At 49.6% G+C, this 13,468-nt stretch overlaps 1 protein-coding gene across 2 annotated transcripts in view; it reads right to left on the bottom strand.

Moving 5' to 3' along the window:
• The window catches only part of MAPKAPK3 (MAPK activated protein kinase 3), a 43,565-nt gene extending 30,905 nt beyond the window's left edge, over window positions 1-12,660 (bottom strand). The window contains exons 1-2 of one of the 2 annotated variants that reach the window (XM_065749344.1): window positions 12,583-12,660; window positions 11,936-12,225 (exon numbers count right to left, since the gene is read on the bottom strand). In XM_065749344.1, the coding sequence (XP_065605416.1) occupies window positions 11,936-12,160 (225 nt within the window). In that variant the 5' untranslated portion in view covers window positions 12,161-12,225; window positions 12,583-12,660. Of the gene's footprint in view, window positions 1-11,935; window positions 12,226-12,357; window positions 12,440-12,582 lie in introns of those variants that run through there. The other variant, XM_065749345.1, reaches the window with a different exon arrangement.
• Between the last annotated feature and the right edge of the window lie 808 nt (window positions 12,661-13,468).

Below are 13,468 nucleotides of genomic sequence, written 5' to 3'. Positions count from 1 at the left end.
TGAATGAAAGAACAAAACTATGAGCATTTGCAGGCAAAGCTCTCCCAAGCATGGAGTAGGATGACAGAAGTCCCCCAGATACTGATTTTGGCCAGGTTTTGGGCCAGACATACTCCATACAAAACAAGCAGTCAGTTACAAATCATTAGTGACGATACTGAACTAGAAAAGAGATCACTGCTCCTGATTTTGCAGTAGAAATGATTAGCAACCAATCCACTGTAACACACAGCTCAGAATTTGCAAAGGATTTTATCTATTTATTCAGGAAAACGCTTTATAAATTAAACCTTTATTAAAAGCAAAGGGAAGAAGAAAATCCCCATGGGTTTTGTAGCAGACTATGGCCACTGAGCAAACTCATTGTGAAACGCAAAACATCAGCACAGATTTCTATATGATCATGCAGCAAAATGTACACAGTACTATTAGAAGAGTTGTGCCTCCTTGGAACTGCTTCGAGTTCAGTAGTTGAAATGGAGGGAGCTCTACTCTGTTGAACTCTTACAGAACTGATGTACTAAGGAGTTTTGAAAGACTTCATCCTTCAGAGAAAATTAGGAACCTCTGGGTAATAAGAACTAATCATTAAACAGAACCTTAATTCATATTAATAATATATTAGCAGAGCTCATCTCAACCAAGTAAAATAGGCATTTAATGCTCTTGTGCAGATAAAGAAGGGAGTAATGACATGCAGTTGTCTACTGGTAATCCCCTGCACAGTAGGGAACCACGCTGAAATAGAACACATTACTGCTATTCATTTTTTAATATGAAGTGGTGCAATATCGCTCTGGGATGCAGGCGGTCTGCCTTGCACATTTAAGAAGCCAGTGAGTAGCAGGGATGCAGCAGTGAGTAGCAGTGCCCCCACCACAAAGGAGGCTCTTCCAGTGGTAAAAATAAGTTCTGTACTTGTTAATCAAACTGACTCGAGACAGATGTGCCAGTGTTTTTCAGTGTTTTTTTCTAGTTTGTAGAAGTTTCAAAATAGATACAGAGATGTTTTGTCTGGAAACTTTGTAGTTTGTGCAAATTAGAGCCACAGCACTTAGTTCTAACACCTGGACAATGAACAACAGACAGCAGTGACCTTCTAAGAAACCAAAAAAGAAAATAAGTGAAAATCTCCTCTTAAGTGTGTATGATCAGAGCTGAAGAAGACTACGGCCTTCATCATCTCGATCACCAGGAGGCAGAGAAAGACCCCCAAATAACAGCCGGCGCAGCCCAGCAAGAGAAAGATAAAACATGAATGTAGAGATAAGAGACAATAAAAGAGGGGACGGGAGGCCACCGTTGCACACCACTGGTGGAGCGGAGACTCGCGGCCGCCCAGTGCTGTTTCGCTCGTGTATTGCTTGCTCAATACATTCCTTACTGTTGGCAACGATTGGTGTGTATCGTTCTCTTCACATCTATAACATTCCTATTCCAACTTGCTGAAATGCAGGCCAGGAGGCCAGTTTGACATGACAGACGTGACCACTCTGGGCCACCACGCCAAAGAAACAGAGATGATGCAACCCCACTTGGAACACATAAAACTTGCATTAGAAAATGGCTGTTCAGCACACACTACAGAGCTGTAGTGTGCTGAATGGGCTCCGATGTTCCAGTTTAGCAAAAGACAGATACACAGAGAACACAAACTTCTTTGTGACCTTTGATGATTAAGGGTAGATGGGAAAGACAGTGTGAAAGAAAATACATTCAGCAGTAGCAAAGATATTTTTTCTATCCTTTCCTTAAAAGACTGTCACAAAGCCTGTGCTCACACCGACTCCACTCATGCTCCAAGCTCCAACCACTCTTCTCCTAAATCACTCCTCCATGAAACATTCCTTTCCCTGTAGGACGCAAGGAAAAACCTGCTTCAGGTTTTAAATGGAGCAGGCCTACACCTATTAGCTCATATTGCTAAAGTCAAGACTGTCATAGACACCAACAATCAACTGAGGATATTTTGATCTAAACAAGAAAGAATTATTGCTGTGTTGGCCCAACACTTGTGAGAACTTCCTCCATATTTCCCCCGAGACCTGGCTTTTGAACAAAAACACAACACTGCAATCATTCACCCACCCTCACGCCTCCCCAGCAATAACTCAGACAGCAGAGAGGTGGGAAAGACTCAGAATTAATCGCTCTTGAATGAAGTCTTTTATCAATAACATATATTGCTGTTTTCTCCTCCCCCCTCCTGTGGCAAGGAGTTTGTTTCTGTAGCTCTTGAGTGCAGTGCCCCATTTTTCAGTGGTAACAGGCACGCAGCTGCAGCTCAAGTCAAGGCAGCCACTCTCACCTGGCAAGCAGGCGTGCCTGCAACACGGGGCTCTGCGGTGTGACTAGAAGCACAAGACACTCTCACCTCCCTCCGCCTTCAGGACACCTTCAATCACTGCATCTCAGTATCAGCAAAAAGTCTGGATCTCTCCTGGAGCCGGGAGGCTGAAGGAAAATTCCACTGATACCAAACCACTAGAACTGAGACTGCTTCCAAACAAACCACCCTTTTCCCATTCACCACTCTCATTTATCAGTCTGTTTCCCTCTCCTGTGGTGCTGGAAATTCTGGGATATCACTTAGTTGACTTTCAAAAAAAGAATAACAACTGGAAATCCATGCAGCTAATCCTGACAGCTCTGGTAAAACAAACGATTCCAGCAGGCAGGGCCCTGGAACCTGAAAATCCACTGATTCTGCTCTTTGTACAACGACTTCCCCACCATCCCCAGCACAGGGCCAGGTACTTGCTATGAGAGCAACAGAGATAAACAGCAAGAATGCAGCTGGCTCCCAAAGTGGGTTGCAGTTCTATTCTAAAGTGCAGCTACAAAGCTTAGTCTTTAAAAGCCATTAATAGGAATCCAAAAATTGAATTAAAATCATATCAGCACTTGGATACATGATTTCATTGTGTATTTGAGCCAGCTTAAAGCATTAACTTCCCCTTTCTTTGAAGTTTCAGCTTCTGGTTAAATGGAATGAACTGCCGTCAGCAGCTGCTTTTCAATGTAATTTCTATTGAAGGTGACAAAAAGCAGTAGCAAATGTCTGAAAAAAAAAGTTCCAGCAGCATTAGACTGCATCGCCACAGGCCAAGCCTGGGAGAAGTGCTCTGCAGCCCTGGCCTTCACAAGAGGGAAAAAAAAAGGTTGGAATATGAATAGGCACTGTGAAAAACCTCTTGCACTTTACGTTTACACCCTAGTTCAGACAAGAACAACTTGTCCAGGAAGACACGCCTTACATGAAACTATTATGCAAGTGAAAGGCACTACCCAGAGCTGAGAGCAAGGCTCCACCTCCTGCTGCTGGGTCTGTAAGGTTCCATACACCTACTGCAGCAACACACAATGCGAGGCAAGCAGTGAGATGCCTTCTGGAGCTTAAAGCTGTGCAGGATCACAGCACGGTTGAATTGCAAGGGACTCCTAAAGCCCCCCAGCCCCACCCCTGGTGTGGGCTGGCTGCCCCCCAGCTCAGGCTGCCCAAAGCCCCCCACAGCCCAGGGCACCTCCAGGGATGGGCACCCACAGCTCTGGGCAGCAGTGCCAGTGCCTCACTGCCTTCTGAGTAAAGAACTTATCCCTAACATCTCCCCTCCTTTATTATAAACCACTTCCCCTAGTCCTATCATTATCAGACAGTGGAAGAGGCCACTCTCTCTCCTGCTTGTAAGCTCAGCTCGAGTACTGGAAGGCTGCAGTGAGGTCTCCCCGGAGCTTTCTCTTCATGCAGAACACCCCTGCTCCTTCAGCCCGTCTTTGCAGTTGCTCAGCCCTCTGAGCATCCTCACAAAGCGATTCTTCAGGTGCAATAGGAATGACCCTATCCCTAGGGGGTGTGTGCATCAGAAGACCCCAAGTCCTTTAAGCGGAGCAGGCCTTCTTTTGGCTTCACACCGCTGGGCGAGGGGGAAGGATGAGCAGAAGGGCAGGAAGCTGCCAGGCACAGAGCAGCCGCCGGGCCCTCCCCCTGCCCAGTGCCAGCCTTGGGCTGGATGTGGCTGGAAGCGGGGAGCAGAGCTGAGCGCGAGGCCTCTGCTGAGCACGGCCACAAAGGGGACGTTGTGCTGCGCCATGGCAGCAGCAGGGCCCTCTGCCTGGAGCAGGGACATCCCTGGTGGCAGCGGCCCCGTTGCTGTGGCAACCAGACTGCTTGTCACAAAGCCACATTGAGGAGAAGCCACGAGGGGGGACGGAATCGGGCCCCGAGAGAAATTCATCCTTTACAACAACAGCATGCTCTTCACCAAGAACGTGAAGGAGGGATGCTATTTCTCACCGGCGGCGAGGAGCACACGGGCAGTGCCAGGCATCACAATGCTGCACGTGGGCTGAAAGGACCCCATCCCTGAAACACAGCTGCTTCGGTCCCAAGGCCTCGGAGAGCACAACTGCTCTCCTCTGAAAACAAAACCAAGCCCAATCCAAGCCCCCGCGGAGCAGAAACCGGCTGTGGTTACAACCCCTGCGCCCTGCTATCATCGGGGCTCTGGCTGACTCACAGCTCAGCAAACTGCTATCCCCGGCCAAAATTCCACCACGCAGAAAGCTCCGCACCAGCAGCGTGAGTCACCCGGTGCCCAGCACCGCCACTTCACCTATTTTAGTAAAGCTCTTAAACAAAAACAAAAAACCACACACAAAAACCGAAACGACAGCAAACAAAAGGGTTTTTCGGAGCTCTCCTTTAGTACAGCCCACAAATCCGCCCTGAGCCCCGAGTCTGTCACACTCAGCAGTGGCCTCGAGAGAAAACCACCCTGGGAAAAGGCCCGTGGAGAAGAGCCAGAGCTGCAGGCAGCAAGATTTAAGGGCTGGGAGCAGTGCGACTTGAATAAGATTGGCTCCTTAGCCCAAGCCTCTGAAATCACTCAGCAAAGATGGCACGCTCGGGATGGCTTGTTTCATTTCTTCTTTAAGCAATTTGGCAAACATGCACTTCTGGGGAGAAATTTAATTTTACACCATTTTATTATTTGCTTTTCCTCTTAAAACAGGAAAGCTTCAGCACAAAACACCACGCGTCACAAGGACTCCGGAGCGAGCAGGCCATGCGTGATTTACATGCGGAGCAAGACTTCTCTCCCCCTTCGCCCCTGAGGCATTAAAACGTTGAGAGCACTGCAGCTTAATCTCATTTAGGGAGCTTTGAATCATCTTAAATACTTAGGAAGTCTGTGCAAAATGCCACAATCCACGCAATTTCTACGCCCCAATCCAGACAGCCCTGGCCGCCAGCTCTCACTGGAAGCAAAGGAGGGTTCTCACGCTTTCCAAGTGAGGAACTGGGTCGTCCCTTCCACACTTCCCTTCCCATGCACGATGCCTCCTCACAGTACACAGAGCCCACGGCTCAGACAATCCTGCTGCAGTGGTGCTACTGGAATATTACCCATGATCCTAAAATCCAGTGCTGTAAAAAGATAGTCAACGTGGAAAACTCCTCAGTGAGGAAACATGCGCGTGGTATAAGACACAGGAACTTTTCCGGGGTCAAGCAAAGAGTACCTGCAAAAGCATTTGGGGATGCAACACGCTGTACATGAACATGTAATTAAATAAATGATTCTTTCTGGTTTTCCTTCCTAAGTCACTGTATACAGCTAGGAGATGAACACAAAGCAGTCTTCACATCCAAAACATTCCCTGCAGAAGTTCCTCAGTTTCACACTGGCTCCTGTTCCCAATGACAGTGACATCTTTCTTCCCCACGCTGCCCGTGCGTTTAACGCAGCATAAAGATATACTCTTTTTTCTGCTGGGATTTAGCTGGCACAAGCTGCTCGTTGTCAGATGGGGTGTTAGCACACATGGAGAAAAACATACCAAGGGAAAAGACGTGCATGAGCCATGACATTCAGGTGAGGTCTTGGTCCTTTCCAGATTACAGAAAATACTGATGGTATTACCGTAAGTAAATGAGGCTGAAGCACATTTGACTGGTGGATAAACTTTGCAACTCTTTGCAATAAAACTAGTTTGCAAAATCCAGTCACCTGTAATGAGATCCCGAGCTAGCGTGAATCAGCAAGGTATTCTTCAAGGTAAGTGAAACAGGAGGATGAAAGAGGAGAAAGGGATGAGACAAAGAGAGGGGGCACGGAGCCCACTGATGAGTGGTGCCCAACCACCACATGCACACATTGCCTTCCAGCACCTTCTTCCCGGACAAAGAAAGGCACATACCTACAACACGTGTTGTATCCCTGAAGACAGGGAACACACCTGGACCTGCCAGGGCTTTGCTGCTACAGAAGGCAGGGTACAATTTGTGCTAGTCCATGGAAAGAGGGCACAGCCTGTGTGAAGCAGTGCCAGCGTAATTTGTTTTGTGAGATGGTTTAATGGTTTTATAGCATTTACCTTTCTGCTTGAACTTTGTATGCTTAATGAACTGATATTGAAGCTGGAAGGAATTCACTATACGTGGTTTTAATTACTTCAGACCAAGCGCATACAGCATTTGCTGTTTAGTTGTTGCTTTTTTTTTTTAAATAAGGAGGAAGAGCAGTCAAAAATGGCAGATTGTCAAAGTAAATGGATGACGACCACCTTCTGCAGTCTGGCTGGCACTCTGGAAGGTGCCATTCTGACCCAAAAGGCTCAGGCCTCAAAGACTCAAGTCTTGGATGACTCACTGGTTTAAAAACAATTCTTGCAGCAGCAGTAGAAATGACCCACTTTTTAATCAACTGAATCTTATTTTAGGTATTCGATGCATATTTACATAATGCCTACCGAGATTGGTACCAAAGGATAAGATTCGAGGGCCAGTCTCATGCTATCCATATTTTAGGTACTCCTCCATACACTGGGGACTGCCATTCAACAGGAACTTTTCCGAACTCATATTCTACACCATATCTGGCTTTGATCTACCAACACATAGCTTCTGGAGTTTATTACTCATACTCAGCTGTGTTACTGACGCTGAATTTACTGTAGCATGAGATAAACCAGTATAAATAGACTGCAGGAAACATGGTAGGTAAGAGGGAACTACAGAAAATGTCACTTAAGAGTGCTAATTTCCTCCTGAAGCACACCATCACTCCTGCAAAGCAAGAGCTCCTTCACCCCACACGAAGCCTAAGCAACAATTACACGTGGTCCTCCCGAATTCTCCTCCACCACAGCTGTAGCTTCGCACAACATTCCTTGTTCATTCCTTGTTGAAATGGTTCATTTCTGATGTGGCATAATTTCCTCCTCTTCTAAAGATGCAACCCATCGCATCCAAGACGCTTGTTAACACTTCCTATCCTAGAATCAATCATCAGCCTAAAACAGCCTCTGCTCTGCCCGTGTGCATTGCGTTCTCAATGCCCTTCCACTGCACTCTCTTTCTTGATTGTCATCTTCTTTGAGACAGCGAGCAAGGTATTTTACAAGTACCAGTTATCACAGTAACTTGCAAAACAGATAATTTGACTATGAAGTCTCCTGTCTGTGAGCAACCCTGAGCTGACTTCAGGGTATATAAGCTGAAAACAGACTATCCAGCAATTAACTTATGTGATGCAGTGCTATTTAACCTAATTGGAAACAGGAAAATTGAGTGAGAGGCAGAAACACAGCCCAAGAGTAAACGCAATTAAGGTGATGCAGAACAGCTATCTTCCTCCATAGCAATTCCATTCTGGAAAGCAGACTCACATCCCTCCCCTCTGCATAGTCCTATGTGTGGTAATGATTTTGTGCAAAATTTGTCTGTTATCAGCTCTTGCCTGAGTACAGCACTATGCCAACACTCACGTGGATTGTAGTAGAGACTCCTACTCCATTATTATCACTTATGTCATTCACTAAAAGTTCCTTGAAGATAGAAGACAAAGAACCCGTTCATTTCTGTGTTTGCTTTTTGTTTTGTTTAATGACTGGGCTTCGTCTATTTACCTTCAAATCAGCAAATCATGTATGCTATAGTTTCCACTCACCAGCATAGGTATTTTCCATGGGGCAGGTAATTGCTTAGCTCTCTGCTATTTGTCCCAGAGGACAAGACCTATGAGACAGCAGGTCCGCTCCTACACATTCTGTCTTAGCCTGAAAGCCTCAGATGAATTCAAGGCAACCCCAGAGCACGGTGTACATGCAAGGTGCCTAGGATGCAAGCCCTTCTGCAGCTGTCACACCGTTATTCATTAGAGTCCTCCTAGCAAAAGGACTCAAATACTCCTGAAACAGCATATTTTGTTTTCCTGAAGCTCCAAAGATCTCTGTTTCGCTGCTGTGTCTGGGCAGTCCTTACTTTTTGTCCTGGAAAGCAGCAACACCTGCTTACTGAAGCTGCATAGTGCTCTAGCAACACGCAACATTTCACACCCTGAAACATCCACCAAACCCCAGAAAGGGCAGATGCAGAAGGTATCCATGCTCCAGCAACAGAACAGCCTCCAGCTCTCCTTTCTTAACCCCAGCTTCTTCAGAGCCCTCCCTAGCACCTTTCTGTAAAATAAGATAGGTCACATGCATTGAAATACTACTTTGACACCGCCTGGCGTGACTTTGTGCAAATAAAGATAAGTGAGGGAGCAGAACCAGGAAAGAACAAAGTGCTGGATGCTCTTCAGGGAAGGCAAGTGACAGGAGCCACAGCAACCCTCACAGGCAGCCCCGCACTGGGGTCTGCCCCTCTCCCAGAGGGAGGAACAGCATTAAACACTCAGGTGGGGGCAGTGGCAAAGCAGTGGAGCTTTGTGCAGCTCCACAAGATAAAGCAAACAGAAAGGGGAAGGCTGGCAAAGAAAAGCTAGAAATAAAGGTGACTACATTTCACTTGGCTGCCATTTCTGGATCAGCGATGGAAAGAGACCCGCTGTTCTGTGTTTGCAAGGAAGAGACAGAAACACAGCTGCCCTCTGGAAGGCCATTCCCGGTCCTGCAGACCAGCTTTGTTTATGTTCCTGCCCTTTCTGATGCACTGTGTGCTCTCTGTTTGGAAACAGTGCTGCTCAGCCAAAATGTCACTGTGCCTGTGACGGGGAACCAGCTTAGGCATTCTGCAGCAGGACAGCAACGCGTGTGGCATCTTAATCTGAGAGAACAAAGCTCACGACACTTTAAAAGCGCGTAGCAAATCCCAACGCTGAGCGGAAGAAGCTAAGCCATGGAGTACTTCAGGAACACAACCACAGCCCTGCTGGATCCCTGAGAGGCTGTCCTGAGCTTTCCTGCTCTAACGTGATTACCGACACTCTATCTGGCTCCGATTATGGGCACAGATGAAAGGCAACAGCAGGGACCTCCCAGATACAGCATGCAGAGCTGGACTGACACATAGCTCTGGAAGAAACCTTTCTGCCTGTTTGAGCCCTTTCCTCTTGAGTACCCAGTTAAAATTCCTTCCATTGAGTAATTCTAGCCAGATCCCGGCTGCGCTGGCTTTGCTCCCATATAAAAGAAAACCTGCAGGCAGAAAGCATGTGCCATCTGCCAAGACAGAAGCTTCTTTAATGGACAAGCGTGGTGTGAAGGGGAACAAACCATCTACTCCATCTCCAGCAGTGGGAGCAGTATGTTTCTCTTCCCAGGGCAGGTTCCACTGAGCTCCCCCTCACCTGAATCTTCTGTCCACAAATACAGCCACCAGTGGTTACTGCACGTGCAGCTCAAGGGAATATATAAAAATAATTCCAAAAACCATCACCCAGCACCCCACTGACATGAGCAGTGGCGAGGCCAGAGCACCACAGCCACGTTGCCTTCTTGCTTGGTATATGTTCTGACCAGATGGAGCATTGGGAAGTTCCACCTGGTGCTGGGGAATGGTATGGCCCAGTCGAGGTTTCACAAGAAACGATGGGCAAACTTCTCTGAAAGCTTCCCTCCGGGACTAGGAAAAAGATTTTATGTGCTTTCCAATAAAGCGAGCGTGAGTTTTATCCTGGGTAATCTTCTCATTAGACCATCTTTGGAGAGAACAGCGGGTTCTCTCCGGACTGCTGGCAATTCTACTTCATTGCAGATTTAACTTTTTTCAGCACTCAAGCTCACAACAGCGAGGAATACATACGTGCAAGCAGTGGAGTATTATCTGCTATTTAAACTCCCTACAGAGCCCCCAAACATCTTCCTATCTGAGTGGGTTTTGGAAGGAAGGTGCACACATTGCACAGCTGGGGAACTACACAGGCGCCTAACAGTTTCAGTGGAACACTGAACATCACCAACAAAACTCCACTCTGGCAATGCAGGTGCCTGCTTTGGCTTTCAGTATATTTTAGAAGTCCTGAAAACAAAATAACAATGGCCAACTCAGTCTGTGCTGACTGGCAGCTGGGATCAGAGGACCTGCTACGGGTCCCTCCCCCTGCCCAGCACAGCAGCTTTGCTCCTCTCCTCCCCGTCCCCAGCCCTGAGTGGTTGATTAAAGTGTTGTACAGAATAGGAATGTATTTCCTATTTGATTCCAGAGCTTTGGAATTGAGCTCTGGAACACTCCTGAGGCTGTGCTCTCAAATGGCAGCTTCTACTTTAGAATACTTCCATAAAACCTTTGAAGTGTGAATGGTATATAGAAAATCTGCTGAACCCTCCTAAAAGAGCAGAACGCTTCTGTGTTCACGTGAAGGTGTGCTACCCTTCACCACAGCACCCCAAGCACGGAAATTAACATTGAAAGCACTTCCACTTAACTCACTTGGTGCTTAATATTTAGGCAGAAGGATCTGAACAAGGAACCACAGCTCAGAGTCGTGAACCCCGGGCAGGTGCAGAGCCCCAGCACTGCCCACAGTGTCTGCCAGGACTTCCAGCCTCGTCCATGATAACCTCAGGTGAGTCAGTTATGTGCAGAGAACACAAGAACAGCGATAAAGAAAAATGCAAGCGCTGGAGACACAGCCATTAATCAGCATGTTGTGACAAGTTTTTCTAGTGTATCTGCTTGATTTTTTTTTTCTTTTGATAGACAAAGCTACCGAGTATTTCCAATCTCTGCCATTAGGCTGCAAGGACTCTGCTGCACAGCGGCTCTCACCTGACTGAGGTAAGGCCACACACAGCCCTTGGCTTCCAGCTGCCCAGCAGAGCTGTCCTGCTGCCACCAGATGCAGGGTGAGGCTTAAGAAACGGGAGCACACACCAAAAGCACATAACTAATTGGGTAAACTCCAGCAAGAACTCAGCAACACCCCTATGCCATTCCCATGACGTTTTTTTCAGCTGCTTTCAGTCCTGCTGTACGGCACCAACCCAGTTCAAATTTGGGCCATCTGTTTTTTTGTTGGGTTTTTAAGCACGTGGTCTAAAATCATCAAGGAAATGTCCAGGTTCCAAGCTGCAAGCAAGCATCGTGTTCCCAAATTAACAGTCCGTGTGCTTAACAGGTGCTTGTCACCACAAACGCTCATTTCCAGTTAACAGCTAACTTACTTGCCAGTCCCTGTGCTTTCCCAGGTGCTCTTTCAGAAACAGATCAAAAGATAAAGAAGAGAATAACAGAATAAAGTGGAAGTGCCCCTTCCAAAGCCAGCAGCAATCCTGTCAGGAACCTGTGCCAGCAAGCAGCTCCCTTCGAAACGCCTTCAAAGGGAAGGAAGCCTGAAGACCAATGGCAGTAAACACATCGCAGCTGGGGCCTACCCAACTGCACCAGATCCAAAGCCGCTCCTTCCCAAGCATTGCGTAACGCTTCAGAATCTAACACGCTTCCTCACAGCACACACCTAGATGCGGTCTTCTGAATACAGACACCAGGCTTTTGCTGCTGGTAACATTCTCAAAACTCAAGCAGAACATTCTGGGAAGGACTCACGGGTGGACTGCTATCCCGTAAGCAATGCAAGAGTCTCCAGGCTGGAATCCCTCACCACGCAGCCCTCCGAGAGACGTCAGCAGCAGAACAAGACAAGGGCGTTAAGTGAACTCCAGCCTCCAAAGCACCAAGATGGGAGGAAAAACAGAAAAGCCCACATACCTTCAAAGCACACTTCTGCCCCGTCTCCTTGTGGAAGCACTCCAGTACTTTGCCATTGATTCCTAAGCCCAGCACACGCTTGGACAGCTTGTAGTCATCCGTGACGGCGTGTTTCTTTATCTCTAGCTTGACGTGGGCCGCCCCGCCGGGCACGGGCTTCAGGCCGCTCTTGCTCTCCACGTGGCTCTCGGGCTGGGATCCCTGCTCTTCTCCATCGCGTTCCATAGCAGGGGACAGCCCGCGCCCTCCGTCCTCCCGCTCAGGAGTCCCGCGTGTCCTCCATCGAAGTCCTAAATACGAACGGGGGTCAAACGGGGATACGAACCGCGTGCACCCCCTCGGGGTGACCGACACCGGCGGCGGAGCTCCCAGCCCGCACCCACAACTTTCCTCCCCACTGCGGCCCGAGCCAAACCTCGGACCAAAGTCCTCGGCGGAGCCCCGCGCTCAGCACCCGTCCGTCGCCTCTTCGTTTCGCGCTGAGAACCCCCGGGCGGTCCCCCCCACCTGCGGCCCTCGGCGGGGACGGGGAGAGGAAGGGGGACGCGAGGGGCACCGCGCACAGCACCCGCCCTCGTTCCGGCCCGAGGGGGGTGGGTGGGGAGGTGGGGGGGGCGGGGGGCTCGGGTCCCGCCGGAGGACGTTACCTGCCCGTGCCGGCGCGGCCCCGACCGACGCTTCCCGGCGCGGAGTCCCGGAGGGCGGGCGCTGCCTGGGTCCGCCCCGGGCAGGTGCGCACCGCCCCTCGCGCTGGGGGACGCCCCGGCCCCGTGGGGAACACCGCGGGGGTTCGGCCGGAGCCGCCTCGGCCCGCGAGGAAGCGGGGGGGTGCGGGATGGGGGTGTGTTGTACTTTGTGGAGGTGACCTGAGGCGCTGGGGGGCGGCGGCGGCGGTGTCCGGGGCCGCCCCAGAGCGCTCCGCTGTTCGTGGGGGGCGGCGGCGGCGGATGGAAGGAGGAAAAATAAATAAATAAAAAGGAAAAAAAATGGGGGAGGATGGAAATAAGGGAAAAACGCGGCGGGGAGGCGCGGCTGCGTGGCGGCCGCGGGTGGTGGTGCCGCAGCGCGCCCGTGCGGCAGTGCCCGGAGGAGCGGGGCCGGTGCGGGGACACGGCGCGCTCCGGGGCACACGTGGGGCAGAGCCCGATCCACGGGACCGCGCGATTCCCCGTGCGCGGGTGAGTCGGGCAGGGGCTGGTCGATACGGCTCCCTGCTAATTTCACCCATACTGAGCTCTGTCAAAGCCTTTCAGGACCGGGTACCGAGCAGCCGCGCTGTAAGGACGGCCACAGCAAATACGTTCCCTTTCTTCTTGTGGTCATTTTTCAGCTTGGATAGCTTGTCTGGGCACGAGGTGTACTGCTATGCCAGGCAGAGTCAGCACCCTGGAGTCATTACGACTGGCAAAGACCTCCAGAGATCACCGAGTGCCACCGTCCACCCCCCTGCACCTGCCCACTGCCCACGTCCCTCAGTGCCACATGGAGGTTCTTGTACACCTCCAAGGACAGTGTCAACCTCAGCTCCCCAGG

This window comes from Cyrtonyx montezumae, unplaced genomic scaffold (genome assembly GCF_038088225.1).
Source record: "Cyrtonyx montezumae isolate F1298 unplaced genomic scaffold, pur_monq_1.0 scaffold_6, whole genome shotgun sequence".
NCBI lineage: Eukaryota > Metazoa > Chordata > Aves > Galliformes > Odontophoridae > Cyrtonyx > Cyrtonyx montezumae.
Note: the sequence above shows the minus strand (reverse complement) of the source record. Positions and strands in the feature narration are given on the sequence as shown.